General features: G+C 38.1%; 1 protein-coding gene across 2 annotated transcripts in view; it reads right to left on the bottom strand.

The window, feature by feature from the left end:
- Positions 1–27,819, bottom strand: part of TRAPPC10 (trafficking protein particle complex subunit 10) — a 37,475-nt gene that overhangs the window by 8,842 nt on the left and 814 nt on the right. Inside the window, exons 1-15 of one of the 2 annotated variants that reach the window (XM_064406983.1) lie at positions 19,579–19,628; positions 19,131–19,213; positions 18,308–18,443; positions 17,038–17,234; positions 15,540–15,735; positions 14,322–14,433; positions 13,076–13,323; positions 11,114–11,260; positions 9,590–9,704; positions 9,024–9,100; positions 7,059–7,150; positions 5,803–5,943; positions 4,809–4,921; positions 3,239–3,753; positions 673–814 (exon numbers count right to left, since the gene is read on the bottom strand). In XM_064406983.1, coding sequence (XP_064263053.1) covers positions 673–814; positions 3,239–3,753; positions 4,809–4,921; positions 5,803–5,943; positions 7,059–7,150; positions 9,024–9,100; positions 9,590–9,704; positions 11,114–11,260; positions 13,076–13,323; positions 14,322–14,433; positions 15,540–15,735; positions 17,038–17,234; positions 18,308–18,443; positions 19,131–19,213; positions 19,579–19,614 — 2,350 coding nt within the window. In that variant the 5' untranslated portion in view covers positions 19,615–19,628. Of the gene's footprint in view, positions 1–672; positions 815–3,238; positions 3,754–4,808; positions 4,922–5,802; positions 5,944–7,058; positions 7,151–9,023; positions 9,101–9,589; positions 9,705–11,113; positions 11,261–13,075; positions 13,324–14,321; positions 14,434–15,539; positions 15,736–17,037; positions 17,235–18,307; positions 18,444–19,130; positions 19,214–19,578; positions 19,629–27,819 lie in introns of those variants that run through there. The other variant, XM_064406979.1, reaches the window with a different exon arrangement.

Raw genomic sequence — 27,819 nt, 5'->3', positions numbered from 1 at the left:
CAACAACTAGTGTTCAGCTGTCCCTGAAACCAGTGGATGCAGTCAGTATTCATTTTTAATAAGTTTATATCCTCTCTAGTAGAGAATCCCACTTCTTACTTATTTCTTGCAAATATCAAAGGGACTCTAGCATTAAGTTTGGAGGAGTTTAGTTACAGAAAGGGAGAATACACACTGGAATGGGCTGCCCAGGGAGGGGGTCACTGTCCCTGGAGGTGTTTAAAGGGAAGACTGGAGGCCATGGTCTCAGTGCCATGGTCTGGGTGACAAGGTGGTGTTTGGCCATAGGTTGGACTCAAAAAGACCCAGAGGTCTTTTCCAGCCTAACTGATCCTGTGATCACAACCAATAAGGAGCTCAGTCAATCACAAATATAAATATTCACTTCTAGTCAGTGTGGCAGCTCAAATCACGCCTGATATTTCAGTGACAATGCATGTTCAAATCAAGGTTCAAAAGGGACACCATGTGTCCAGAGCCAAGCACTGGAATCAGTTGTCCAAAACAGGCCATCACTGGCAGGACATGATGATGGATAATTTCAAAAGCAAGGCTGTATTTTAGACTCACAAGGCAGAGTAAGGCAAACTGAAGCCATGAAACACTTTCTCTAGTCCCACAGGAGCACAAGAGGAATCATCAAAGCAGCTTCAGCACAGCCACTGCACCTACCAGTCATGGGCTCCACTTTGAGCTGGGGCTCCTGGGAGTACACATCGTACTGCACGATGGGGTAGATGTGAAGAAGGACAAACTGCACCTTTCCCACTGAAGTGCACAGCTGCCTGAGCGTGTATGTCCCAGGTTCTTTGGCCTTGGAAGAAAAACATGTGAATTTTTTTCTTAATTTTAAGAAAATACTTCTAGAACAAGCCCTCTACTAAAGAACAGCATGTTTCCGTCTCGTTTTTATCAGGTACATTGGGTTTGTAAATTAAAACTGCAGCTTTCAGAAAACTCAGTTTTCTGAGCAAATGCCAAGATTTACACAAAGCAGCACTTTTTGCCCCACTAAGATAGAAGCTCTAGAGTGCTGTCTGATTCAAGAGAAAACATCATAATTAACAGTACTAATAATGAGGATAACTAATGTAGTAGCTATGCTGTCAATTTGTTACTTTGGGGTATGTTTTATCTTGTTTGTTGGTTGGTCCCCCCCAAAGTGCAACATACATGAAAAAACATTATTAAGTACCTAAACAACACCTGTACTTATTTGGCTAATTCATAAAAACAATTATAAAATCCTACAGCATTTATATAAGGCACAGTTTTCAGTTCCAGCTATTGATTTCACACATTCCCCACCACACATCCTGAGTCAATGTTTACAAGAAAGTAACACATACATATTTAATTTCCAACTCTTCCCATACCCTGAGTAATGGGATTCTGGATGTTTCTCGATAAGATTAGAAACAAAAGCAAATCTGTAACACCTTCTAGTATATTTATTTTTGATTCCATTTGCTCTTAGGAGCTGCTATGGAATGGGAAGTGTTTTCTTTTTTTCATGTGCCACTTTCCAAATGTAATACATAAATACCAATGCTGGGTAGAATTAAATAAGTCTACAAATTATGGAGTAAAGCTGTACCAACTCAACAGTCAAACTCATGCAGTTATTTACATGGCAAATCCAGACTGAAATTCAATATTATGCATTCTGACATTAAAGTCACTACCTTTTAGCCCTAAAAAACCAGAAAAGCACGAGTAAAGTAATACATAATAGACACATACTTTAAATCTTAGCATGGGATGGCAATATTGGTCTAAAGAATTTAGACAATGCTTTCTGATCTTTTTTAAGGCTTGGAAAAAATTGGATGATTGGTGTCAGCATAAATAATGTTAATCATCAGTGTCAGGTCTACAGAAATGATCAAACTCCCTCTGGGGTCATAGAAGCACAGTCATTCCTCTTCCTGCAGAAGTGGTGCAATTAAGCATTACTTTAAGAAAATCCAGAAAACAAGTTGTCAGCAGTTTCTATCCTCTGGCCAGCTGTGTAATCCAGTAGAAGTGACACAGTGTATTACTACAATGATAATGGATTTTTAGTAAATATTTTGTAAATACTGAGCTCAAATCTAGAGAGGCTTTCATTGTTTTATCTAATAATACACTGTTAAAATTATAATATGCTCAGATTTTCCCTTAAAGGACATGTAAGTCATGCCTTAAACAACTATATTGTGGGATTCACACTGAGCAGTCTTCCCATGCAAAGTTCTTTTCTTGAAAGGAAGTTGGGAAAATAGTAAAGTTATGAAAATAAGGCTGTCCATCCTCCAGTGGCCACCAGATTCACAGCAGAACCAGACAAATTCAAAGCAGAGCTCTATCTAGCTTTTCATCCATCTCTTCTCCTGGTGTTTCCAATTGCATCCTGATCCCACTAACTCCAAATGCCAGCTCAGTGCAGTCCCTAACAGCTCTCTTCTAGTAAGAGTCTTCCATCTGAAATCCACTTTTACATACATGTGAATTCATTTTACAGAATATGACATTTCCAGTCACCAAGGCCTCTGGTCCAAACCCCATTAACCTGTCCCAATCCTTTGAAAGGATAAGACAGCTCAGAAATTAGGTCAGTAGGTAGTTCAAATGACTGCACTGCCATTCCACAGATGATAACTAGTAAGTAATAAGTTAGTTAACTTAGATGATGACTAATGGGGACAGTTTTAATTCTAACATCGTCTAAATTCAAGTACTTGTAGCTGATTTCAACTTCTTGCAGGCAGGTTTACTACATCCCCCAAGTGAAAAATTATTCTACCACCCTCTGCAGAGGAGAAAAGGCTGTCAACCAAATTTAACCATATGATCACTTACTGAATGGCTGGAAAAAGAATTCACATCAACGCTTTTAGATGTTATTCTGAGTAACCTCAACAGCACAGGCAGACTTCATGAGCAGCACATCATGCTGTATATGAATTTATCAGTTCAGTTTTTGGCAGCAATAGTCAAGATGTTTAAAATAGGTTTAGGAAGACTGACTCAAATGATTTCAAGGAGAAGAGTCATCTGTATGCTTTAGCATAAACAGAACAGCATGCTTTCAAGAGAAGTGATGGTGGAGAACAACAAAAAGCAGCAAGGGGAATGGATGATCCAAGTGTAACAGGAAGCAATACCTGTATATGTAACAACAGGCACCGCTCACCAGCACAACGCTCTTCCTCAGCCAGCATTTCTAGTTTCTCTGCCACAAGCTACAAAAACATACCTGAATATTGAACGTTATTTTATTGTCCCCTGGTTCCAGAGTCAAGTTGTTGCACTTCAAGACGTGAGCCCCATCCTCCAAAGTGAGCCCCGAGGGCACGTCCAGGGAGCTGCTGCTCTCCTGCCTCCGCAGCAGCATGTGCGCGTTCTTGCAGATGATCCCTGCTGTGTTCAAGGAGTTGTCTGAGGGGCTCCTCTCATACATTTCAGCCAGCTCCAGGGCTGGCAGGCTGTTTCTGGACAAAGGCAAGCCTGTAATTTCACTTGGGAAGCTGATGACGCCGTTGGAAGTTTTGTGCTTGGTGAGCCACTCGGCTGTTTTCCTGTAGCTGTTCTTCTCGATGCTGAAGTGAACGTGGATGGCAACCTGGTCCACCTGCACAGGGATGGGCATTTGGCTCAGCAAAGTCAACTCGATGGACAACTTTCCACCCACGTGGACAACAGCATTTGGAGGGTCAAAATGCAGAGTTTTCAGCTGGGCAAAGGAGTGCATAGGCAGTATAACCTTTTGACCTGGAAAGATAAAAAACAGGGATTTTATTATTCTTCGGAGCAGCTGGAAATGAGCAAAATTTTTCTCTCAAAAATTCAATCCCTAGAATTAAATGGATCAATGACTTTTCAACAGTTAATTATTTCACAACAAATCACTGCTCTCCAATTTTTTATCTTGCATGAGAGTTAAAAGATGCTGAGATTTGTTTTACTTAGACTACAATTGTTTTACTTAGACTACAATTGTTTACTTAGACTACAATTTCCAGTTCCAGGCTATTAAAAACAACTGAATTAAGAAAGATTGTCCAAGCAGAAGCTGAACATTTCACTACTACAGAACACAGTAGCATTAAGTGACCAACTTCCCAGAGCTTGTATAAGTTTAAGAAACTAATAATCAGGCTGGTGCCTTGAGCCAGCAGCTCTGCTATGCAAGGAGTTTTCATTCTCTTTTCTACATTCCAAAAACCACCCTAGAGAAGTACCTAAAATTAATTAAGAATCAAGTCTAAAGTAGCATATTACTTATGGTACATCAAATCATTAAGAAAAAAATTCTGCATAAAAAATAAGCAGTCTTCAGATCTACAAGAAGTATTCTGTATTAATTTGAATTGTGATTAATATCTGATAAGAAGGCATCACTGAAGCAACATGAAGAATAAAGAGAGGAAACAGGATGGACAAAAAATAAGCTTCAAGTGGATGCTTATAACATCAAAATCCAGGATGTACCATCACAGAGCTTCACTTGCATGCCAGCACTGAGAGACAAGGGTTAGGAATTGAAAAAACTCAACACACAATAAATTATGGGCTGTTAAAGCAGAGAAACATAACTGAAGGAAAACAAAGACTTTGTTTTCAAAGTCTTCCTTCATTCAGGATGAAAATGTTAATTCCCCTTTCATCTTTGGCTGTTCCTCATTAGAGTAGATTTATAAATGTTTTGGAAAACACAAGTTCAGAAATTATACACAAAATAATTAAGCCAATCAGAAAAAGCCTCCCCATCTACCTTTAGGGAACAAGCAGTCTGGAGAAGCTGAAGTTTTAAGACCCAGACTCACCTTGGTTCTCTGCTTGCTGATTGGTAAAATCTAGTATTTCTTGGCAGAATCTCTTGCGTTCCTCTTCTGTTAGGTGATTATCACCAGCTAAAAGGCTGCTTGTTTGGAGATAACTAATGAAGTTAAGGAAACAGGAGATAGAAACCCACAACAATTACAAATTTGACTGAAAACAAGACAAGTACTGCTTTTCTGAGCTTTAGAGGCAAGACCTGCTGTTATCATCTCTGCACTTTTCCACTAGAAAAGAAAAAATGGAAGATTTGCCATCATCTGAGAGTATTGCAGAATCTCAATACTTCTGATGCAGACCTACTAAAAATACGATCCATTATTAACCAGTGCAATCTTGCCTCATCTAAAAAGATTAATGAGCATAGAAAAATCATTATTTGACAATAATCCATGCAGTGTGCAAGTTAAAGATACAGTGTCTTGCATCACAGTGGCCAACATTTAGCACTAAATAATCTTGAGTATTTCTATTTTATTCCAATTTACCTGGCTGAGAATCTGCCAGCTGTTACAGGACCACTTACCATAACTAAATCACAAGATTCTTTATAATTTTAAGTGCTGGAGATGTAAATGATCACTTGAACATTTAGCTAAGAATGCAATATTACTGGCTCAGATTCCTTATGAGCATTTGCACTGAAGCAGAAAAACAGAGTGTGTAAAAGTGATGTCAGAATATTCTGTAAATACTGCAGCTCAAATCTAGAAAAGCTTTCATTGTTTTATTTAATAATAAATTTGCAAAGGAGGCTGACATGTACAATGTGTCTTGATCTAAAAGCACACAAACCAACAAAAAATCAACACAACAGAACAACCCCCAAAATACACTTTATGTTATCAAATAACTCAGCTGTCTCAGCTCAGACTCAGAATGTCTGTTAAATAAAAGTTAGAGATATGTCAGAAAAATAATCCCAAGCATTATTTTTTTTTTCCTGTTTTGATTGTTCTGGCTCTGCCTGTTAGAGGATACTTTTCTATCTGCCCAAGCTGCTTCTGACACTCAGCCAGCTGCTTCCTCGTGTGTGTGACCAGCAGTGCCCAGCCCTCAGCCAGGTAGGTTTTCAGTGCTCCTTGAAGATACACCTCTGCCTTCTGGGGACCTTTCTTCCTCCTTGGAAAAATGAAAAAATGAGCACAGAGTAATGTAAGAACCTTTGCAGCCAGGAAAACTCCCTGCATCTTTTCTCAAAGTGCTGATGGGGGAGGAACACTGCAAGTAAGCGCAGGACAAACTGCAGTGAACCATTATTGATCTTGAATTTTCTGATAACAGATCAAGATATGGGCCTTCCTTGTTGCAATTCACTGCAGCAAGTAGAAATGCAATTAATGTCATTATTCCATATGCAGATCTATCCCAAGTCAGAGCAAATGAAGTGAAGGAAGATCCCACAAATGAAACAAAAGCCACCCAAAGCTTCTGACAGTTAAATAAAAATTTGCTTACTCAAAAATTTTAAAGCAGAAGAATACTTCAATGAAAATTTTATCACGACACAGCAGTTCCATGGCAGTCTTTAACCCTAAGATTACTCCCTCTAGTGAAAATTTAAATTAATTTGGGAGAATCTGTTGCAATATAGAGATCAGACTTAAGTGAATATCAGTGGGAAGCAAGCCCCAACATATTTTCCAAAAAAAACCACTTATGACTCCCAAATTCTACTAAATAAGAAAAACAAAATGACACTGAAAAATGCAGGAAGTTTTCTCAGTAGATTTGAACAGTAGGGATAAAAACAAAACAAAAAAGAAAGTGGAAACCAGGAATCAAATCACTGTTTCACAGGAGGAGAAACAACCCCTTTGCAATGATAACCTCAAATATGAAATGGATTACTCTCCAAAGACATGTTTCCTTTTTTTAGATAGATGCAGTGCATATATGTAGTTAAGGTAACAACTGCATTTACTATATCTTGCTTCCTAAGGAGGCCTCTGACTTGTTTCAAAGTTTACAGTTATCTTTCCCAGCCTTTGCTCCCCAGAAGAAAGGATCAAGCTGAAGAACACAGGCAGTTAAAGGTAAGAGTACAAAATCATGAGGTGAGAATTAAGGTTGATAAAAGAGATTGCTGGTTTGGTTTTTTTCCCTGAAATAGGGTTTGTTTACATTTTAAAAAATACTTTTTAAAATGCCTGTTTAATAATAGCACATCTTCCTTAGGGATAATATTCAACCTTTCCAAAGGCAATGCATTTAGGACATTTTAAAGAGTCATTTACATATAAAACTCTGCCAAGTCCTTTCCCACAAGCTTAGCTGAGCGAATTCTTCCAATATTTGTGTACATTTCAATGGTGGCATGGGACAGATCCTGTATAAAAGAAAAGAAACCATTATAAGCTTTATGTATTTTTTATGGCAGCTGTTTGATTATTTCACACAAACTCATAGCCAGAGACAAAGTTACTGCAACAAAATGCCCAGAATGAGTCACATTTGCCCTGAGCACAAAATACACAGCAGTTTGTAACAGGTCACCTTCACTCCCCCTGCAGCTGGTCATATCCCAGATCTGTGAATGCTAACTTATAATCAGGATAATTATTTTCACAAGAGTGCCTTAAAGGAATTTTGCTTGCATTCCCAAACTGAAGTTTATCCCTCATCTTTAAGCTTAATCTCCAATGCAGCCGCAATGTCCAAGTGTCACCTTCCTCCCCCTGCCCTAAGCTTTAACAACAGCAGCAAACCTTTCTCACAAAATTAGCAATTACAACAGACACACTGTGCTCAACCACCCAACTTCTTCCAAAAATCCATAATAAACTCTGGCCAGACATGTAAAAATATAAAAAATACATCACATCTTGACAGGATAAAGGGAAATTGCTTCAAACTGAGAAGATTTTTTTAAATGCAAATAAATTATCTTTATGAGGTCCATTAAGTTTTAACTAATTCTGTGTTCTTGTCCACTGAATACAGGACAAGATTAAATAAGGACATACATAAAATGTATATATTACATGACAACTACACAGAAAACCATCTTTTAAAGTGTATCTGATATCTGAATTTCCACTGCATAAAAGTCCAATCATAAATACAAAGAGAAATGGCAATTCCTCTGGCAAACACTACAGATCCCACTTAAGTTTCTTAAATTTAGGAAGTTACTGCTGAGCTTAGCAGAGACCTTCAGGTGCAAGTTGGAACTAGATAGGTAAGAGAAGCTGGCAACTCTCAGGATTTTAATTCTGATCCAGCTACACAACTAGTCCTATACATAAATGAAGAATAAAAGTGAAACCCAGTATCTTCAGACAAAATGTTTTGAGATTTTTTTCTTTTGATAAAACTTTGTAAAATTGAGTATCACATAGTTTCCATGTTTCAAAAAAAGTATTCAATTTTCCTTCAAGTTTTCTACAGAAAACCTTATTGGCCATATGCAAATAGGAGAAATTTTAAAGGAAAATTATTTAAGGAAAAAAAAAAAAACAAGCAAAACTGGTTGGGAAAAAACAAACAAGCAAACAAACAAACAAAAAAAAACCCAACAAAAATTGTAAAACCAAGCCCTCAAAAAGAAAACACATTCTTGTGACAGTCAAGAGTTTTTTGTTTTATTTAACAATCTTCTATTTGAAAAACAAAACCAGCAAAATTAAAAAACCTGAAATCATTACAATGGCTCCTCAGTAGGGGAGCTGTCAGGAAATAAAGATGCACAATATCAGTCTATGCCAGGTACAGCCCTATTACCCACAGAAGTCGCACAGTTTATATATTATTTTTTAAAAAATCAACAGTATAACTTTAATCATGGAATACTCATTGCAAAATGCAAGGCCAAACCATTTAAAAGGAAGCTGAATTCACACATCAATATTCTTCTGGGTAGGAGTCAGTTAATTCTGGGTTTGGGATAGCAGAACATGACAGCCATGCATTGGCTTTTTTAATATCTAAGTATACATACCCACAGATAATAACCTCCAGCTCAACTGTAAATATTAAAGTTAATGCAAACATTTGAAACTTGGGGCCCCTACAGGGTTTCAGCTGTTAAACAAATCAGCCTTGTTGTGTTCAGTGTGCAAGAAATAACCTTTGCTACCAAAACATGGAAATACAAATTTATGTTTTCAATGTATCTTCTCAGGTTTGAAAATCCTGGCCCTATTTAATCTACAATGCAAACACACACAAAACTAATATAAATAACCAAGGCTCATACTTACTAAGTAGTGTTTTTCAAAAGCTTCTACAGATGATAAGGCCTCTTTGAGTTTCTTGTAAGGGCTCTGTGATGCATTGGCTTTGGAAAAAAGCAGGACAAGAGCTGTTAACTTACATTCTGAGAACAGCATCCCCCCACAGCCCTTCCCTGCTTTTTCTCCAGTAGGAAGTGGAGAGAAAATGAAAAACTAGTATCACTTTGCAGCTCCAGGTGCAGGTTATCTATCTGCACACAATGAAGGGTGCTTCATTTGTTTTTCCAATAATTTAATTTTAAATATTTGTCTGAAAGCATTAAGAACTTAATTCAAATTAGTGCTGTTTAAGATAAATCACCTAAATGTTGATAAGTGGAACATCTATGGAAAAACATACTTGTAACAGTAAGGAGATGCACTGGTAGTTTGAAATACTAAATAGACATTAAAAGAACTTGCAAGAGATAAAGTTCTATCAATATCTGTGTGTATGTAGGGATACTTGAAAATTTGTATTATTGATGTACTTCTATGCTATGCATTTCAGACAGTGTCAGCTGTTGAAGGAATTCCACCACTCCTGGCAGTACCTGTTTCAGGGCGCTCTGCTCCCAGCCCTGCCAGCAGATCCACAGTCCTGTTAAGGTCTTCTGAATTGGGTCCCTTCTCTGACACAAGTCCACACAGGTAACCCAGAGATTTTAACTGTAAGAGAAGCCAGATGCTTGCTTTCAACAGGCTGTAAAATCAATATAAAACTCCTCTTGTTCTATTACATCGTTCCATTTTCATTGCTTTCATATTATGCTGCTTATAGGATCTCAAAATTAACTGTTATTCTCAAAGTATACAGTAACTTATTAAGGAATTAAACTGCATATAAGTTACTGACTCAAATATTGAAACGTGCTCACACACAGAGATCCCTACATGCACAACAGTTAATCTGAATAAATCCTTCTGGTTTTCAACACAAACACAAACAAAGCTTGAGATGTTCAGCAGTTATGACCAAAGATTATTTCTAATAGCTGTGTCTGTATTTTTGAAACCTGCATAATCAAGAAAAGCAGGCAAGTCTGCAGTACAATGATTAGGCAGCTTGCAAATTCACCTGAAGTTTTGTATTCAGATGAAAACCTTCCTGAAAAAGAGATTAGCACAGCTAACAGTGTTAACAGAATTAATTACCAAAAAACTCCTTCCAGACAGCAGCTGGTGGCTCAACACCCAGAACATTGTCTTAAAGAAGCTCTTATCTATTGGCCATTTGGTTAATTTGCTTAGAAAACTCAATCAACTACAGAGGTAAGCCTGCAAAGGAATAAAGGTCTCAGCTTGTCACATAAAAGTGGGGATGGACGTGAACCTTTTTTTTTAAATTTATTTTAAACTCCACTTAATTTTGTCACTAGTTGCTAAATTTCTTCAGTCAGTTCCACCTTACTGCTACTAATTATCCTAAAATTCTTCCCTTTACCCTTTGTGTTAGAAAAATGATGGAAGGGAAGAACATTTCCAGCTCATGTTGAAGCTTATTTTCCCTAGAAACATGTAAGGAGAATGGGAAGAATCTGATGAACCAACTGCCATTTTAAACAATTCTTTGCTTCCTTTATTCTGATCTCCACCCCCCTCTTTTTTATTTTAGCAATAACTCTTCAAGGTGAAATTTCACTTCTCTGCTTTTGTAATCAAACAAGGACCTCAAGGGCTCAATTAGAGGATTATTAAATCTACTGAAACATGAGCAAACTATAATTAAAATAAAGAGCAAATATTCTACAGGCTATGCAAACAAAAGGGTGAGTCCTCAAAAGATGCTGGTCTTCAAAAACATCCAGAGATACCACAGCAGACTATTTCAATAGTTTCTGGAGTTTACCTTCTTTCTAAAATATTTTTTTAGCAGTGGAAAGCAGTAGCAACCTTAAACATCACCTCCATCATAGGAACAGAGTAAGTGGAACTTGAAACATGATGGCTCATCTAGACTACACTCAAGACAATGTACAGGACCCAGTATTAAATTCCACAATAAAAAGGAGAAAATCTTTTCCAGGGAAACAAATATTCAATTTCAACACTGTAATACCAACACAACATTCACTCACCTTCTCTGTGGCATAGCTCCACAGGCCAACTGTGTGGGAAACATTTGCATCTATTTGAGCCCTATCACAGCAGCCTTCTATTCTCTGTAAGACTTCCAAGCAACTCAAAAACACCCAGCAATCCAAAGCTCCAGGAGGAACCGAGACCTGGAGATGAAGAGATAAAATTAACTGGGAAATAAACCATCATCAGATGAGAAAATACTTCAACAAAAGTACTTTTCTTGATACAACACAGCAAAACCTCTTGGAAGAGTTTACTCTCAGAATACACAAAGCACAGCCTTACTCTTGCTGCCTCCTGAGTAATTTATATATATTAGTTCATGAAACATATTATCTAGATTTGATACATTCATCAAGATGCAAGAGAAGGAAAGGAAGACTAATAGGTCTTGGAAAAATTCCAGAAGTCTGAAAACCCAGCTTAAGGAAAACAGAGTTAGGAAAAATTTCTGTAAAGAGACTACTACTTTCCTAAGGAGACATCAGTTCTAACGGAGATGGAAATGAAAAGTATAAAGCAGTGTTAAAATCCTGGAAAAAACAAATTAGTCTCTAAGATTTCTCCACAAAAATAAGCTTATTTATTGAAGGATAACGCCTCTGTCATGGATAATTAATTTTAAAAATGGAAATGAAAACAAACAAAGGAACACAAAAAGAGAAAGAGAAAGACAACAGAGTCTGATACTAAAATATTTTCAAGAATTAAGATAAAGATGAGCATAACTAAAGACATGGAATATAGACACAATAATGGTGTTTCAAAATCCTGTTCATAACCCATGAAGAAAATGTTCCTTTTAGAAAGACTATAAAAGTCCTAAAACCCATAATAAACTAAGGGACTAATGGGATTATAAAGTCCAAAGTATGAGCACAATGAACTTGAAGAAATAATAAAGATCCAAATTCTGAAAGAATTTTCAGGAATACAGAGATCCTAAGAAGAGAGTAGTTTAGATTTCTGCTGTGTGTTCAGTGGTGTCAAGCCACGTTAAGAGGTTTGCCAGCATTAAGAAGGATCACAACAGGGATAAGTACAAGCTGTGCACAATTAAGTGTCACTGTCTCACAGTCAGAACAATGCATTCAGCTTGGATCACCACAGCAAGACTGGAACAGCAGAAATAAGAGACAGTGCAGGGGAAAACTCCAAACATTGGAGGCACAGGACAGACCTGGGATGCAGCAAAAGGGGAACTGTAGGAAGTGCCTTCAGAGATCTAGAAGGCTACACTTTGAAAATTAAAAAAAAAAAAACAACAAACAAATAAAAAAAAAAAATAAAAAAAAAAAAAACCACAAAATGCACACAAAAATAATACTATCTGTGGGAATTACACATTAGTTTAAGAACACACGAAGGTGCCAGCAAAGCATCTGAAGCAGATTTGCAGTTTTTAAATGCAGATGAACAGATGGAACTTACTACCACGATGTCAGACAGGCAAAAGTTAGCAGCTGCTGTTATAATGGCACAGATAAAACTAACACAGTGCCCATGGGATGAGGACATGGGGAAACCACAAATATTCAGAAATAATCTCTTCTTTTTGTTACAGAGAATTAGTCTGCATAACAGCATAATAACCACTCTGCCTTATTTCTGTCAATACAACACTGCTATAGATTTAAATTATGGGAGTTACAGTTCAACAGATTGGTAATAAATCCATAAAAGAAGCAGGTAAATGACTGCTAGTTTAGAGAGTAACTTTCCAGGTGAAGACTAAAACACTTTAACTAAACAGATCTGGTTCCCAGATGTGATATCTCAGAATTTCTTGCCAAAGACATCCTCATGATGACACAATCAGCTGCAGCACAATTGTTCTTACACCATCATTCTGATATCTCCCAGCCAGCCCTTACTGAATGCTGGTCACCGACAGCTAAACTTGAGAGATCTCACTGGATGAAATAATTCACATAATGGAACAGATGACACTGACTCACTTCCAACAGCTTGAGCTCCTGCACACAGTTGTGAAGAAGCTCCAGTGCTCTCTGGGAAACCTCCCATGGCCTCTGCAGGAAGATTAACAAGGTGCACTGCCTGGAGAACAGGTAACTGCGCAGGTCCAGCAGCGTCGCCTCCTGGTTCTGGATCAGCTCTCTCTTCTCCATGTCTATTGGCTTCCGCAGAATTAAACCATTCCAGCTCCTCACTGGCTGGCAAAAAAACGTCAGCCAGTTTGCACCATCTAAGTAAACAAAGTTAATATCCAAGAATCAACCTCTGCTTTCTAGGAAAGCCTCTTCATCCTCCCTCCAGAGGCTGTGAGCTGCCTTAGTCCTTCCCAAGTTTATCACGTGGATAAATGACTAAATTAGCTTCAAAAAGCAAACCAAAAAACCACCAGAACTTCCACAGCGAGGTAAGATAACTTAATTTCACATTCATTTCCCATAGGCATTTTGTATTCATTGTATGTTTGTTATCACTATAGTGGCAACCAGTTTCTAATTTATTTATTAGCAATTAAGCCTACCTGAAATTCAAAACAAACAAGCTGTATTTGCTTAAGTATTTCTCACTCATCCAGCATGATGGATGTGCCCCCACTTCCAGGTATTGCATTGGGTTCAGTCAGCACAAATCTATTTCACTGCAATTAATCCTGCACTGTATTTTCACCAGATTCATAAAACATATCTGATTAAAGCTGTTATATAACAGCATGTGCTTTAGCTCATTAAAATAGTTTAAAGCTATTTGATACTTCTTGTACAGTAATTTTTCTCGAAAATGAAGTTAAATCTTCTGTAGTGCAGATTAAGCACCTATTTCTATTAAGTTTTGCAGTGGTTACCAAACATCTTGTGTAATTTGAGGCAACACTGAATGCACTTTTCCAGGAAGCTCTTTACTGAAAAACCTAGCAGTGAGCTGTAAAAACAGCAGCTGTATCTCAGCCAGATCAATACTTGTGTCATTTCATAGTTCAGGGCTCTGGTTGTAACAATCATCCCATTAGAGCAAAACACAGGTTTTCATTAAAAATTGCTTCTAAGCCTCACAGAGAAGACACAGAATTTTGGTAAGACTGTAACTGATGGACACTTGTATTTGAACACAGCATAAAACAAGAGCACAAACTGCCTGGTGCAGCCCCCCCTGGGACTGCCCAAAGCACAGGGCTGCCTAGCACAGTGAAGGAATTCACACACACAACATTTATTTCACATTTCAGACACTTACCGCCAGCCCCAAAGTTGACAACGTACTGAGAGAACAAGGCATCCAGCTCATCATACTGCACCAGGGCATCCTCAAACTGCTGCAGCATCTCAAAGACAAAGGCCAGCTCTTCCTTTTGGCACACAAGCAATACAGGGAACATGTTACTGACATTATTCCTGTCTGCTATTAGAGCCTGTCCTCATCCATCCACAGAGCTCCAGGAACTACTTTTTCTAATTTTCATTTCACACATATAACAAAAACCTGCCATTGGAGCAGATTTCTTCCCAACACAGGAAGGTCCATAAAAGAAGATCAAATCATGCAGCTCTGCCAGTAAATTCTGATGTGTATCCAGATCCTGATTCACTACAAGATATTGCTCATAGATCTATTAAAAGTTTTTAATTCATTTATTTATTATAAATAAATAAATGCTGAAGACTCATCTCCCATATTAATACTGATAATTTCCCCTCAGTTTACACCATGAAAGCATCAATTGCAGTGCATCATAAAAGGGTTTTTTGTACACAAAGCCAAACTGCTAAGTAGAAAAGACCTCAAAATAAGATATATCCTATGTAAAAGACAGCACATGCAGTCAAAGGAGACACAAGGATGCAGTGGAGATCAACATTGTACAGTGACCAGAAGAAATCAAGATATTTAATGTTATCAAACAAGAGGTTCTTGCTTTTCTCTAAACCAGCTAAAGCAAAACTGTATTTGTAACTGCATAAAAAATAAAATTCATGGCACTCTCTATATGGATTACTTCAAAATAGACACTTTTCTAAACATCACCTCCATAAATACTGATAACAATCTGAACAAAGAAAACAGCAGCATTCATATGAAATACCAATTGTGAGTTTGAGTGTTATGCACAGTAATGGGACATTTACCCCAAATTCAAGATCAACTACTAAAACAGTTTCTAGATGCAATTCATTTGCTTCAATTGAGGTTCATAAAATTTTGACAGGCCTGAAGAGATTCTGCTTTTTTAACAGCAGGAAACTGTATTACTGCATTAACTGTGTTAAAAGGTAACTCAAACCTGCTGCAAACAGGATCCAAAAATACTGCTTTTAAACCAGTCTCCATAATTCCTGCCTCAGCCCTCAAAGAATGATCAGAACATTAAAAGTACCAGAAGTCCAACCACAACAAAAAGGCACCATTTTTAAAACTAGGACTCAAGTATTTTCCTCAATATCAACAGATTTTTACCTGGACCATGAAATACTCGCAGAAGCTCCATCCTGGCTCAGTCCTTTTCTCTCTGAGAGTTCTCATGTCATCTTCAAACTTGCCTAAGTTTTTGGTAAAGGACATGAGAAGCAATGTCCTGAGTTTGGTCAGGAAGGCATTCCAAGATTCCTGAGAACGGGAAGAGTCTTTCAAAGGGTCAGAGAGTACCACACATCTGTAAAGAGATTGATAAAATCCTATTTGAGGAGGAAAACACATAATTCACATATAAATGCCCAGCTCAATACTGTGCATTCCTGACAAATTTAGAATGAACAATATTTAGTTTTTCATTCCACATTAATCAGAGGAAAAAAAAAACAAGATGAGGGTTATGTTTGTTTGGAGGCAGCTATGTTGGGGTTTTGGTTTTTTGTTATGGTTGGGGCTTGATAGCTTTTAAAAAACTCTGTCATGTGATATAGTTTATGAGAAGAGTTAAGTCTTTTACCCAGATTGAGTACTCTAAAGCTTTTTTTCTTTTCAGCAAATAATGGACACATTATTCTAACTACTTAAATATAAGTAATGCTGTAGCTAACCTAGAAAAGAAAAGTCTGCCTAGCAATACAAATCAGCAGAACAGCAAATATAGCTCCTGGTAAAGATTATACAAAATAGAAATCAGATCTATTTGATCACATATAGTCAGCCTTTCCTAGCTCACTTGAAATAATCATCCATAATAGATTATTGAAATGCCTCAATCTGTTTTACACATCCTATGTGTTAAAACTTCCTTTGCTTTTCTCAGAAAATAAACAGATCCCATTAATTTACAATAAATTGACTTTTTTCAGAGCATCTTCCTTCCTCAGTTTTTCTATCACAATTTATTAACATCCAAAAAAATAGTGATATCTCTAAAGACAGGAAAATCTCTCATGCAAGTAAAACACTATTTCTGATCAGAAAATCCTAATTTGTTTGCCTAAATAAAAGCAAGAACAGTTTCACACATTCATTACTATTTCCTTAGAATAAAAACATCTGAATAAACTGGCCTTTTGTCAATTATCTCAGAGTGGAAAGGTGATTAAGTGAACAACAGAAAGTACAATGGCAAAAAATAACCCCTATGGGCTTCATATTCCCTACTCACCTCACTCCCACTACCTGCAACTCTGGTAAGACTTTTGCAAGCACCTAAGCAAACAAAAAACCCTGAAGGTCTAAAAGCTGACTAACATCACACTGTTCCTCTTAAACCTCTCTAAGCCAGGAGGAGATACTTGAAATCTATTTGACACACATTTCAAAGCTGCCACAAACCCAGGAAAACTGAACATTAAATTTCTCCCTTTATTCTTTGTGCCAGCCTCCTTCAAAGCACAGATCTCACAGAGCCACCAGTCTGAATGCTGGACAACAAGGGCAGTCTTTAAATGAGCAAGAAATGTCTTGCATATGGAGCTGAGTTTATAAATCAGCACTCTGGTCAAAAGGTGAAAACGTTTGCAAGCCCAAGAATGCTCACCTGTCACTTTGCTTGTTGCAGAAGTCATTCCTTATTTTATCTACTATAGAGGTTCGGGGAAGGATATTGGTTTTGTTCTTTTTCTTGGCATCACTCTCAACCACCACAATCAGCCAGTCCACTGAACTGTGAGCTTTGAGAACGTTCTGCCACTTGGTGATGTCATCCTTGACTGTGGTTTTGTACACTTCCGTGTCCTGGGATGAGAAGTGGTGAGTCATCAAATCAAACAGACATTCTGAACAATTTCAAAAGGCAACTTTTGTTCCAAAAGAAGGAAAACAGAAAGACGTATCAAATGGAATTAGTGACAGTGAGTTCACTTACTGAAAAAAATCAAATGAGGTATAGCATAGTAAAATTCTAGTCTTTTAATTTAATTAATTTCCAGTTTTAGTTAATACAAATATTGTATTTGGTACATTATCATTCTTGAGATGACTGAAATTAAGATTTTTCAAACATCATTTAAGCTCTTTAATTTGCACCTACTGGAGCTTTACAATAAAAACATGTTTGAAATTACAAAGCTGAACTGTTTTGTTCTCACATAGTAACAGAAATGGGATATTTCCACCTTCTGCACTGCTCAAATCTCAACCTGTTTAAAAGCTTTTTCATAATTTTTTAAAAAAGCAGAAGCATTGTTTGAAATTATTTTGCTTCTGGGTTGGTGTTACACAGATAAATTCAGATAATTCTGAAGGCTGTTCTGGGTTCTTTTTGACTGGTCGCAGATCAGATGTCACCTGTGTCCTTCAAGTGGATAATTAATTCAGAACAGAGGCAAACCAAAAGGCAGTGAACTGGAGATAAACAGGATTAAGACATTCCAAATCTTGCCCAGTTAAATTGCTGACATCCACCAGTACTGACATATACAGAAGATGGAATAAAGAAAAAAAAAATTGCATCTTTAGATTTCAGTGCACCAACAGATCATACTGAACTACCCTGGCCACATTTCTGTGTTACAAAGAAAGTGCACTGTGCCACTGCAGTAGCATTGTGAGATCCTGGGGTTTTTGTGACAAAGTACTGAAACAGGTTATTCTAATGCCTGTCCTCTTAGTGTCAAGTAACATTACAAACTGATACTGCTTATGGCAAGAAATGCTCAAGCTAAGTTTTGTTTCCAGCAATATATCAGGTATGCATACCCAGACTTAATTATTTTGACTTTCTGCTTGGGCTGTTTGGTATTTTCACTTGCTTTTCATGGTTATGTGAACAATTTAATTTTTAAATTTGAGTTTTTCCGAGTACTTACGCAACATTCTGTCCAATAAATATGAAGGAAGGGAAAAGTCAAAAGGGCTTTATTCCCCTCTTTGGGTAGTAGCTCCTCTTTAAACTGAACAAAGTTGGATTCCAGGTGAATCATCTTCGGAGCACGGCCGTAAGACCTACAGAGTTTAAAAAGTGAAATTAGTGGACAGAATAGAAAAATGAACATGTGTTGTGGAAAGAGAAATAAACTGAAATACTCTGGCACTGGAAACACACAAACTACACTCACTGCAGTTGGTATAAAGTCAACTAAAATTTTTGGTATTGCTTGAAATGAGATAAAAGCTCCTTTCTGAAGGACAGCAGCTAGAAGCTCTTCAGCATGCTTTCAGTAAAAGATTTTCTGTATCTTGAAAACAAGTAGAAAATACCAAATAAGAGAATTCCCCAATTTTTTTTTCCAATCACAAAACATTCAAATACATTAGATGTATTTCTGCAGGGAGTATATATAATTCCATGTGAGTTTTACCTATATGCTCATTGAGAAGAAGGCATTCCACTTTCAGAACACAGCAGCCAAAGTACATCAAAGCACACCAAGACAAACCCACAAACCACAAAATCAGGAAGAGAAACACAGCATTACTATCATTTTTCTTTAGGCAAAGTTGAAGGGTTGAAAAGATCACCCTGAAGTGCACAACATTCACTTTGATTATCTAATTTCTCCTATTTCTCCGAGTCAGTTCCTCTGTTCAACTCAATTTATGGAAAGAGCTCCTCAGAACACAACAAATACACATTTACCCAGGTCAAAACCAGACATTGAAACAGAATCACAGAATAAAATATAAGTTTACCTCCTCCATTCCATGGGTTCTCTAGGAAGCTGCTGAGAAAGTGTAGGATACAAGGAAGTAAATAAATTCTGATCTCCAGCACCTGAAAATGAAAGGCATTCATATATTAGCATGTGCAAATTATAGAATGTATATTAATATGCTATTCTACTAGTGGTCTGCTGTTATTAAGAACATTTCATTTTGTCTGCTATGTGGAAACTGGAGTCCAGCACTGAACTAGAGTTTTTTTTAATCACTCTCAAGACCTATTATAACACTTCTAAGCAGACACTGTTACAAACTTCCTGTTGTGATTTTCCACAGAGCTACATAATCCATATACCAAAGAGAGTATCATAAAGCTGGACCAAGTCCAAAACCAAAACAAACAGCTTCTTAGCTGAAGTCATTGGTTAAAAAAAAAAAAAAAAGTATTTTTAAATATATTCCAGAATTTAGACTTCCCAAAACAGAAGACTGGGTAGAGAGTGGTTCCCATCATTCTGTAGCTGGGCTTACACTGAGAAAATCTGGTTTAGCACCTGTTCTGTGTTTTACTGGATATGATTCCTCTCTCCTCATTATCTAGGCTGTTGTTAATACAAAACACCTCCCTGACTACCACGCTGTCCTTCAGAAACATGAGGTCTGTTAACACAGTGCAGGTCCCAAACAACTACATTAAATAAAACACCACTGCAGCAGCTACTTATATACAAGTCAGAACAAAATGCAGGGTTTACCACAGGAAAAAAATATATTACCAGTAACCTTTTAAAATATTTCTTAAATTCTCTTAGGTTTAGGGAGGATATGACAAGGACAAGACATTAATTAAGATTTTAACAGCCTTATAGGCAATTCTGCTATTTCCTGGTGATTTTCCTTTTCACTATCATCCTGCACACCAGAACAGGAAGATCTTCTCACCTTCCTGTGGAACTGGAAGCTGCAGCTCAAGAAGCACCTGACATCCTTTCTTCTCTCTCCCACCCCCCAATCTCACATCCAGGCACAGAGCCAGGCATTGCCTCCACCTTCCTTTAGCATTCTTTAGTTCATCTTAGAAATCCTTTTCTAGTCCACTCTCTTTCTCCAATTTTCTCACATATATTATTATTTTCACATGTAGTATTTTGATTACCAGCACTAGCACAATTCTATCACCACACAATAAAGTACATTGAAAAATTAAAGTTTAAAAGTCTGATTAAGTGCAAGAACAAGCAAAAACGGCTCTTGTGATGCCTGGCCACATTAGATATTATTCAACAATGCAATTTCATAAAACAGCTAAAAACCAAAACAAAAACAGTTAGTACTTTATCCCTATTTCTCCAGAAAAGTACCTTATGCTTGATCCTTCACCTTCATGCCATCTGAATTAAGTGTACCATACCACATGCTATTTAAGACCACAAACAAATGCCCTGAATGAATACTGAAACAAGTGTTGGTCATAGTGTTAATGCTGTTTTATACCAAGCTACACCTCTGTGAGCCAAGCTGAGAACAGTCTATTGATTTGCAACTCATTACTGCCCACAGAGAGTGAAACATGGCTCAGTGACTTAGCAGCAGCACCATGACCACATCAAAATGAGAGTCTGTGAGCTCCAAATCTGCTGGAAAGAACAAGCCACATATTTTATCTCTGGAGTATAGCAAAGAAATTTTTATACACTGCACCTAAAAATTCAAATGTATGCCACAAAAATATTCCAGAATTCAACAACTTAAGTAAAAAGGACTACTACTGAATACAGAGGAACTAAAGGATAATGTGTAAGCACCCTGCTATTCAGACAGACACATCACATTATCAGCTTAAAACAGGTATATTCATTTTAAACCAGTCAGCTTTTCCTCCTGCATTGGTTTTGAGGGCATATCAAACACAGAAGAATGTGTTTTATGATCAAGGCAACACAGCCCTCTAGGATTAGAAGAAAAGTGAGAACAGACCTTCAATGTGAAATACATTGGCTGTCTTTGAACAAAGATGCTACCACATATTCCCAACACCCAAAGGGCTACAACATTTCATGTTCTGCTCATCTGGACCCTGTATCTACTGCAATCAGCATGTTTGAGCTGATCAAGCCAAGAACACTAAAATGAAGTTATCAGCAGGCAACACCAGCACAGCACTGACACGGGCCCAGCACTAATACCAGTAAGTACAGCAGGGAATTGTAAGGGCTGTCAGACTGGCAAGATTCACAATAAATTGTGAACTGGGTGCTTCTGGGCTGCAGGGAGGGAATGGAGCCAGCACAGCACAGAGGCCAGAGCACAACCTGCACAAAGAACAGAACAGAAAGTCCCAAAAGATCACTATTTCTGGAGTGGGGTTGAGCAAGATTCCTACGGCTCAAGAGACCTCCAGCATGGCAGAAGTCTCATTCTCTTCTCTACATATATGCCTCTGATGCCTCAGTAGTTGGCGTATCTATGATCTACTTTCCAAAATATTAAAAAAGGGGGAAAAATAAGATGGAAAATAAAGAAGAAATAAAGGAGAAAATACAAACAACACCACTACAGGAATTTTTGCTTGTAGCTGTCTGAATTCTATGAATTTAGAATGAAACATTCCAAAACCCCAAGTAACCCTAGAATTCAAACTTAGAGCAAACCCAAAAAGTCTGCACAAAAGTCTGAGGATTGCTTCAAATATTTTGTGGCAGGACATCTTGTCATTTTTTGCAAGTTGGTGAGGAGGTTTTTTGTTTGAGGTGTTTTGGGAAAATAAAAAAAAAAAAAGATGATTACTCAATCATATCACAGCAAATTCATTTCAGTGGGTTGGTTTCAACACCAAGACCCAAGCCAAACCATTATATGGCTGTCAGTACCATTCTGTGGTGTCAGTAATGGGGCCAGAGTGTAAATGATTATCAGACACAACTGAAAGGGACAGGAAGGATGTGCATATATGGGAAAGGAAAGTAATTCTGGAATCCTATCATAATTAAAATCAAGAAGCCTTCTAGAGAAGGGTTTTCATCTTTCAGAACCAATAGGCAAATAAGACCAAAATACCCCACAGAGATGATAACTAGGGAGCAACATTAGAGTCTGATAACCTCTTGGAACACCTACCTTAGCTTTTAAAGAGTGTAGGTCTGAATTCACCTACTCCCCACCTGGATGTCAACAGACACCCACAAGTACAGAAAGAACACAGTGACTCTTTCAGTGATACCACACCTAGTACAGGGTGCTTCTGCACATGAAGTGGTAACACAACAACAATTAAAGCAGCAATGTTCAAGTCATATACGTTAAAAAGAAACAGCCCAGGAGAAAGAGAAGAATAAAGCACTTGTTTCCTTCCTTTCTACATGACAAAGTTCAAAGGGTCGGGCCTTTGGCACTTATCTAAACACTTCACGTGCTGTGTGGGTGGAGAATGGATAGAGAGCAGCCCTGAGGAGAAGGAACTGGGGTGTTGGTTGAGGAGGAGCTCACCATGACCAGCCCAGAAAGCCAAAATTGTCCTGGGCTGCATCCAAAGCACCGTGGGCAGCAGGGGAGGGGGAATTCTGCCCCTCTGCCCCACTCAGGTGAGACCCCACCTACAGAGCTGCCTCCAGCCCTGGGGTCCCCAACATGAGAACACCAGCTGGAGTGGGACCAGAAGATGCTAAGAGTTCTGGGGCACCTCTGCCATGGAGAGAGGCTGAGAGAGGGGCTTGTTCAGCCTGGAGGAGAGACCTTAGAGCTCCTTCCAGTGCCTACAGGGCCTCCAAGAGAGCTGGAGAGGGACTTTGTACAAGGGCCTGGAGTGACAGAACAAGGGACAATGGCTTTAAGCTGGAAGAGGGTAGATTTAGACATCAGGATGAAATTCTTCCATGTGGGGTGGGCAGGTCCTGGCACGGGGTGCCCAGAGAAGCTGTGGCTGCCCCTGGATCCCTGGGAAGAGTTCAAGGTCAGGCTGGATGGGGCTTGGAGCAACCTGGGAGAGTGGAAGGTGTCCCTGCTCATGGCAGGGGTTTGGAATAGGATGATCTTTAAAGTCTTTTCCAATCCAAACAATTCTGTGATTCTTTCCTCCTTGTCTTTCTTCCTGATATTTTGGTAGATCAAATCAGTGCAGCCTTCTTCCCTTCCCTCTTTCCCTATCTAGGATACTTGCTCTACTCTAAATTTGTACAGGAACAGTGAAAACCAGAATGACCACCCAACCAGGACTTCCAAGGGTAACATGCACTCTTTGCAGCAGCTGTCTAATACTAGAGAACCATAAAATATGGACATTTTTTAGGTTCCTGCCTGCCTAAAACCACCAAAATCCCCAAAAATATATTTTTCCTAACAGTTTCCAAACTTCTTAGATGCTTAGAGGCCTTGTCACTATAGTATCTAAATATACCACAGCGATTTTTTTTTCCTCTAGAGGAAATTATCCTAACCCACTAACTACACAAGCAGTTTAAAACAAAAACTCCTGAGGTCAGATGACTAAAGAAGACAAATATTTTCCTTTGATACCAATGACAAGCCCAGTCAACTGAGATAAAAGGCTTTGAATACCTTTAAAAGAACACAGAGCCAAGACTACACTTTGGTGTAGTTGTGTTTGGGTTTTACCTCCAAGTATCACTCACAGCTAACCTTTCTGACCCCACTTACTTTTCCACTTGTGAATCTTTTTTCTTAAATCACAAGCCTGTAAGAAGTGGATCTACCTGAAGTTTTGGTGAGGTTTTTTATATTTACAGCTTTTAAAGGTCCTCCTCTCTCCTAACTCAAATTCATATTCAAAAGAGGCCTAAAAATCAAAACACAACACAGCTAAATTGCTATATAAAAACCACAGCTGATTCACTAGAAGAAAATCCTTTTAGCAAAACTCCACTTCTGCACTTCTGAATCTGTAAAACAGGTTACAACTAACAAGTATATGCCACTTCTTCTCATGACAAATGTAATCAAATATTTAAGCAGAGAATAACGTATCAGCTACACAACAGTGATGACTTACAATGCAGGCAGGAGTTCTGATTGAGAAGAGGGAAGATGAATTTATAGGATATAGTTGTTAAGTGGTCTCACTAGCAGCAAAACATTCTAATCACTTGGGCTACATCCTGCTTCTTCCTGGCAATTTTTTATTACATCTATCTACTAGTAACAGAAGAACTTTTAAATCAAGCTCCTCTAGTCCCAGAACAATATTCTTAACTGTATTTATTTTCACCACAAAAAGATGCAAAATTCTTCCCTTTCCCTCCCCACCTCTTACTTTTATTAATCTTTCTGTTCCTACTGTAGATAATTGCAAACATTTTGTAGGCTTTTCTTGGGCCTACAGAGCATTTGCTGATGGTTTTTCTGCTGCTGTATCACAGCACAGCACATTCTGAACATGGACCAGATAAAAATGATGCACACCATTCTCTCCAAAGATTATATAAAAAGTCCATTGTGCTAAAACAGATTATTGACAGTGAGAGCAAACATGCAAACACACACTATAAACAGACAGAAGACAATATAGACAGATACTACCAGCTGATAATGGAATATTCCACAACTGCATGAAGATAATTACAAAAGAACAGCTTGTTAGGGAAGCTCTGAAAAACCTAATAATTACTTCATTTTGCAGAATTGCCTTTAGTCTTCAGCCTCCTCTTCATATGGATAGAGCTAATAATTTAAGTGCAAATCAGCTACATAAGGATGAGTTCATTATCTGATATATATGTGGGACAACATTATATTGAAACTCCAAAGACTTTCTCAAAGTTTCAAATAGGATTCCTGAGAATGAAACAACATTGTTTAGGTTTCCTAGGAAAGCAAGCTGCACTGGTTTAGAGATTTTGTAAAGTCAACATTTTACAGAAACTACTCGAGTTCAAGATGTTTGATGCAAACACTCAACTTGCCTCTGGAAAAAAAAAAAAAAAAAAATTAATGATGTTAAAAATAATCCTTCTACAGCAGCGAGAAAGCTGTAAGATGACTCAAAACACTTTTTAAGCTTACCAGGTCTGGTAGCAATGCAGATAAATTGCTACAAAAGAGTTGAGAGTTCACAAAGTAACATGAGAGAGCACAACCACAGCTGGACAGCGCAACTCCCTAGTGGCTCTGCAATCTAGTAAGACTGTCAGTGTAAAAAATATGGCTCAAATTAATTTGGAATTGAGTCATCATGGCACTCAGTCCTACCTGACAAGAGTGATTTAACACTCAGGGGTGCTGCCATACTGAGAAAAGGGAAAATGCACAAAGGAACAGCAACTTTCTGTGAATATACTACTTTTCCCACCCTTGGAAAATATGATTGCCTGTATGCCTAGAGAAAGGGTCTCCTGAAGTTTGTCATGCCTAGCTGAATTCTATGAATCTAGAAACTCTCTGTTAAAACTACAGGTGTTTCCAGTGATGCAAACACAATAAAAACAAGGCTAATTCACTTACACACAGCTTTTAAGGGCAAAATAATCAAGTTACAGCACTAACATGAAAGAAGTGCTGACAAAAACTGCGTTTGCACCTGGCATCAGATGTTCAAGACACGTGGAACCTGCCATTTTTTCCCACAGGCCAGAGCCTGTACACAGGGTGCTGAATTCAGGGTTGTGCCAATACAGCAAATAATTACTGTTACAATACAGACTAACTCATAGATTTGAAAGCATAGCTCTCTTTACCAAAGAAGCATTCCTTTCAGAGCATTCTCAAATTTATTTCAAGTAGGTAAAAACATTTGTTTACAAAACAACTCTGGTATGCAGTGTTGAAAAGAAGTTTCACTATGAACCAAACTCCCTCTTCAGTTGTCTCTTATTAAGAGCAAACCCCAAGAGTTAACAGGAGTTACTTCATGATGCAAAAGTTTACCTGACAGAGATTAATCTGAATCTTGTAGCAAAAGGAAATAGTTCTGCTCTGAAAAGCACCCTCATTGAACCTTCACTCTTACTTCACATAATCAGAACCCAGCCATCCTCTCTCAGGTCTGTTTTACCCCACGTGCCCCTCCTGGGTGGGACACTGATCCCAGACAACTCCAACTGCCTGAAACTGGAACCACAGACAAAAGATAAACTTTGCTTATTGAGCAGTTTCTACTACCATGGCTTTTTATGGGTTTTACAACAAACCAACACCTAGTCAATCCTTTCTCTGGAAGGCCAAGCCTCACCTCTCCATAAATCTCTGGCAATATAATGCTTAGAGGAGCTTCCCTTCAACTAAGTTATTATTGGTGAATGCACTTATTTGAAATACTAGAGTCTCTAAGTACTCCACTTCTCTGAACAGAGAAGAAGAGAAACTAAAGCAGTTACAGTAAAATGCATTCCCCATTGAAATCAAATGTTTTGGTTTAAAATGTAGCAAGTCACCCTTACCACATTCACCAGAGAAGTAATCTCTGAGCACTTTTGCTGAATTAACTTTAACTCCTGAATCAGGCTGTCCCAGTCAAGCCACTCCAGCCCACACCAGTAAAGATATTACTGTTGTGCTATTGCCAGGGCAATAGAATGATTTTCTCAGTCCAGGAGTGAGGCATACAAGTGACACTTAATGCTCACCTCCTGTCTCATTTGTAAGTCTGCTGCTACCATACTGGATGGGGATAAGAACAAAATATTTTACAACCGTAATGCATGCTCACTCACCACACAAAATTAATATTGTTTTCAATATCAGACAACTGGGCTTGATTGAAATCTGGTCAAATTTCATGTCTGGAGGTTTGAAAATTCCCTTGTACAAAGAGGCCAGAGCTCTTTTCAGCACCCACTAACAAAAAACCCGAGGTTTTACCCTGAGGTAAAACTTTGTGTACTTCAGCTGACTAAAATGTTACTTAAATCATACAGGAACAGTGAAGACTGACCTGCACCACCAAGTCTCCCTGCCACGCACATGGAGATTCTCCAATGCTGAATACACATAAAGACAGAAAATCTAAAAAGCAAGCCTCCCCAGCCTGAACAGTAGCATTAACACCAGCAAACTATATCCTCCAAAGGTTTCTGATATGTACATTTTCTCTGACTTTAAATCTGAGGTGAAATGGATTTCAAAATTCTTGAAATAGGCGAGTAGAGAAGATTCAGTACAGATCCTGCTCACTTCAGCTTATAAGCTGCATTCAAAAAAAGGAAAAAAGTTTAAGACAGAAAAAAAAGCTCATTCATAAAATAGTCTGAACAAACTATATACACACAGAGTTCCACAATTATACAGCTACAAGGTTACAGCTGGATACTTTTTCTAAGGTCTAAGACCTTAATCACCAATAAATGCTTACTCCATAATACAACAACACAGAACTGTGAAACAAGTTTCTATTTCACAGGCACATAAAGCATTCCCAGTGTCCTAGCGATAAAGTGCAAATATGTATTTTGTTACATCATTAGTAAAGATACTTCTGACTAAGACCAGCTACTGGCTACCTTTTGTTAAAAAAGAAGCAGCAGAATTCTCCGTGCTGATCTCATTCACTTTACCTTCTTATTAACAACATTATGGATGTAGTTAGAATAAAAAATGACTATTCCTGTTGGAAGGAACCTACCAGGATCATCTGGTCCAACTACACGACCACTTCAGGGCTGACCAAAAGTTATACAGCACGTTAAGGGCAGTGTCCAAATATCTCTCAGACACTGACAGACTTGGGACAGACTTAGACAGGAGCCTCTTCCAGTGCTTGATCCCTCTCCCG

This window comes from Passer domesticus, chromosome 2 (genome assembly GCF_036417665.1).
Source record: "Passer domesticus isolate bPasDom1 chromosome 2, bPasDom1.hap1, whole genome shotgun sequence".
Lineage (NCBI taxonomy): Eukaryota > Metazoa > Chordata > Aves > Passeriformes > Passeridae > Passer > Passer domesticus.
The sequence above is the reverse complement of the archived record's forward strand: the minus strand, read 5'-3'. Positions and strand labels throughout refer to the sequence as shown.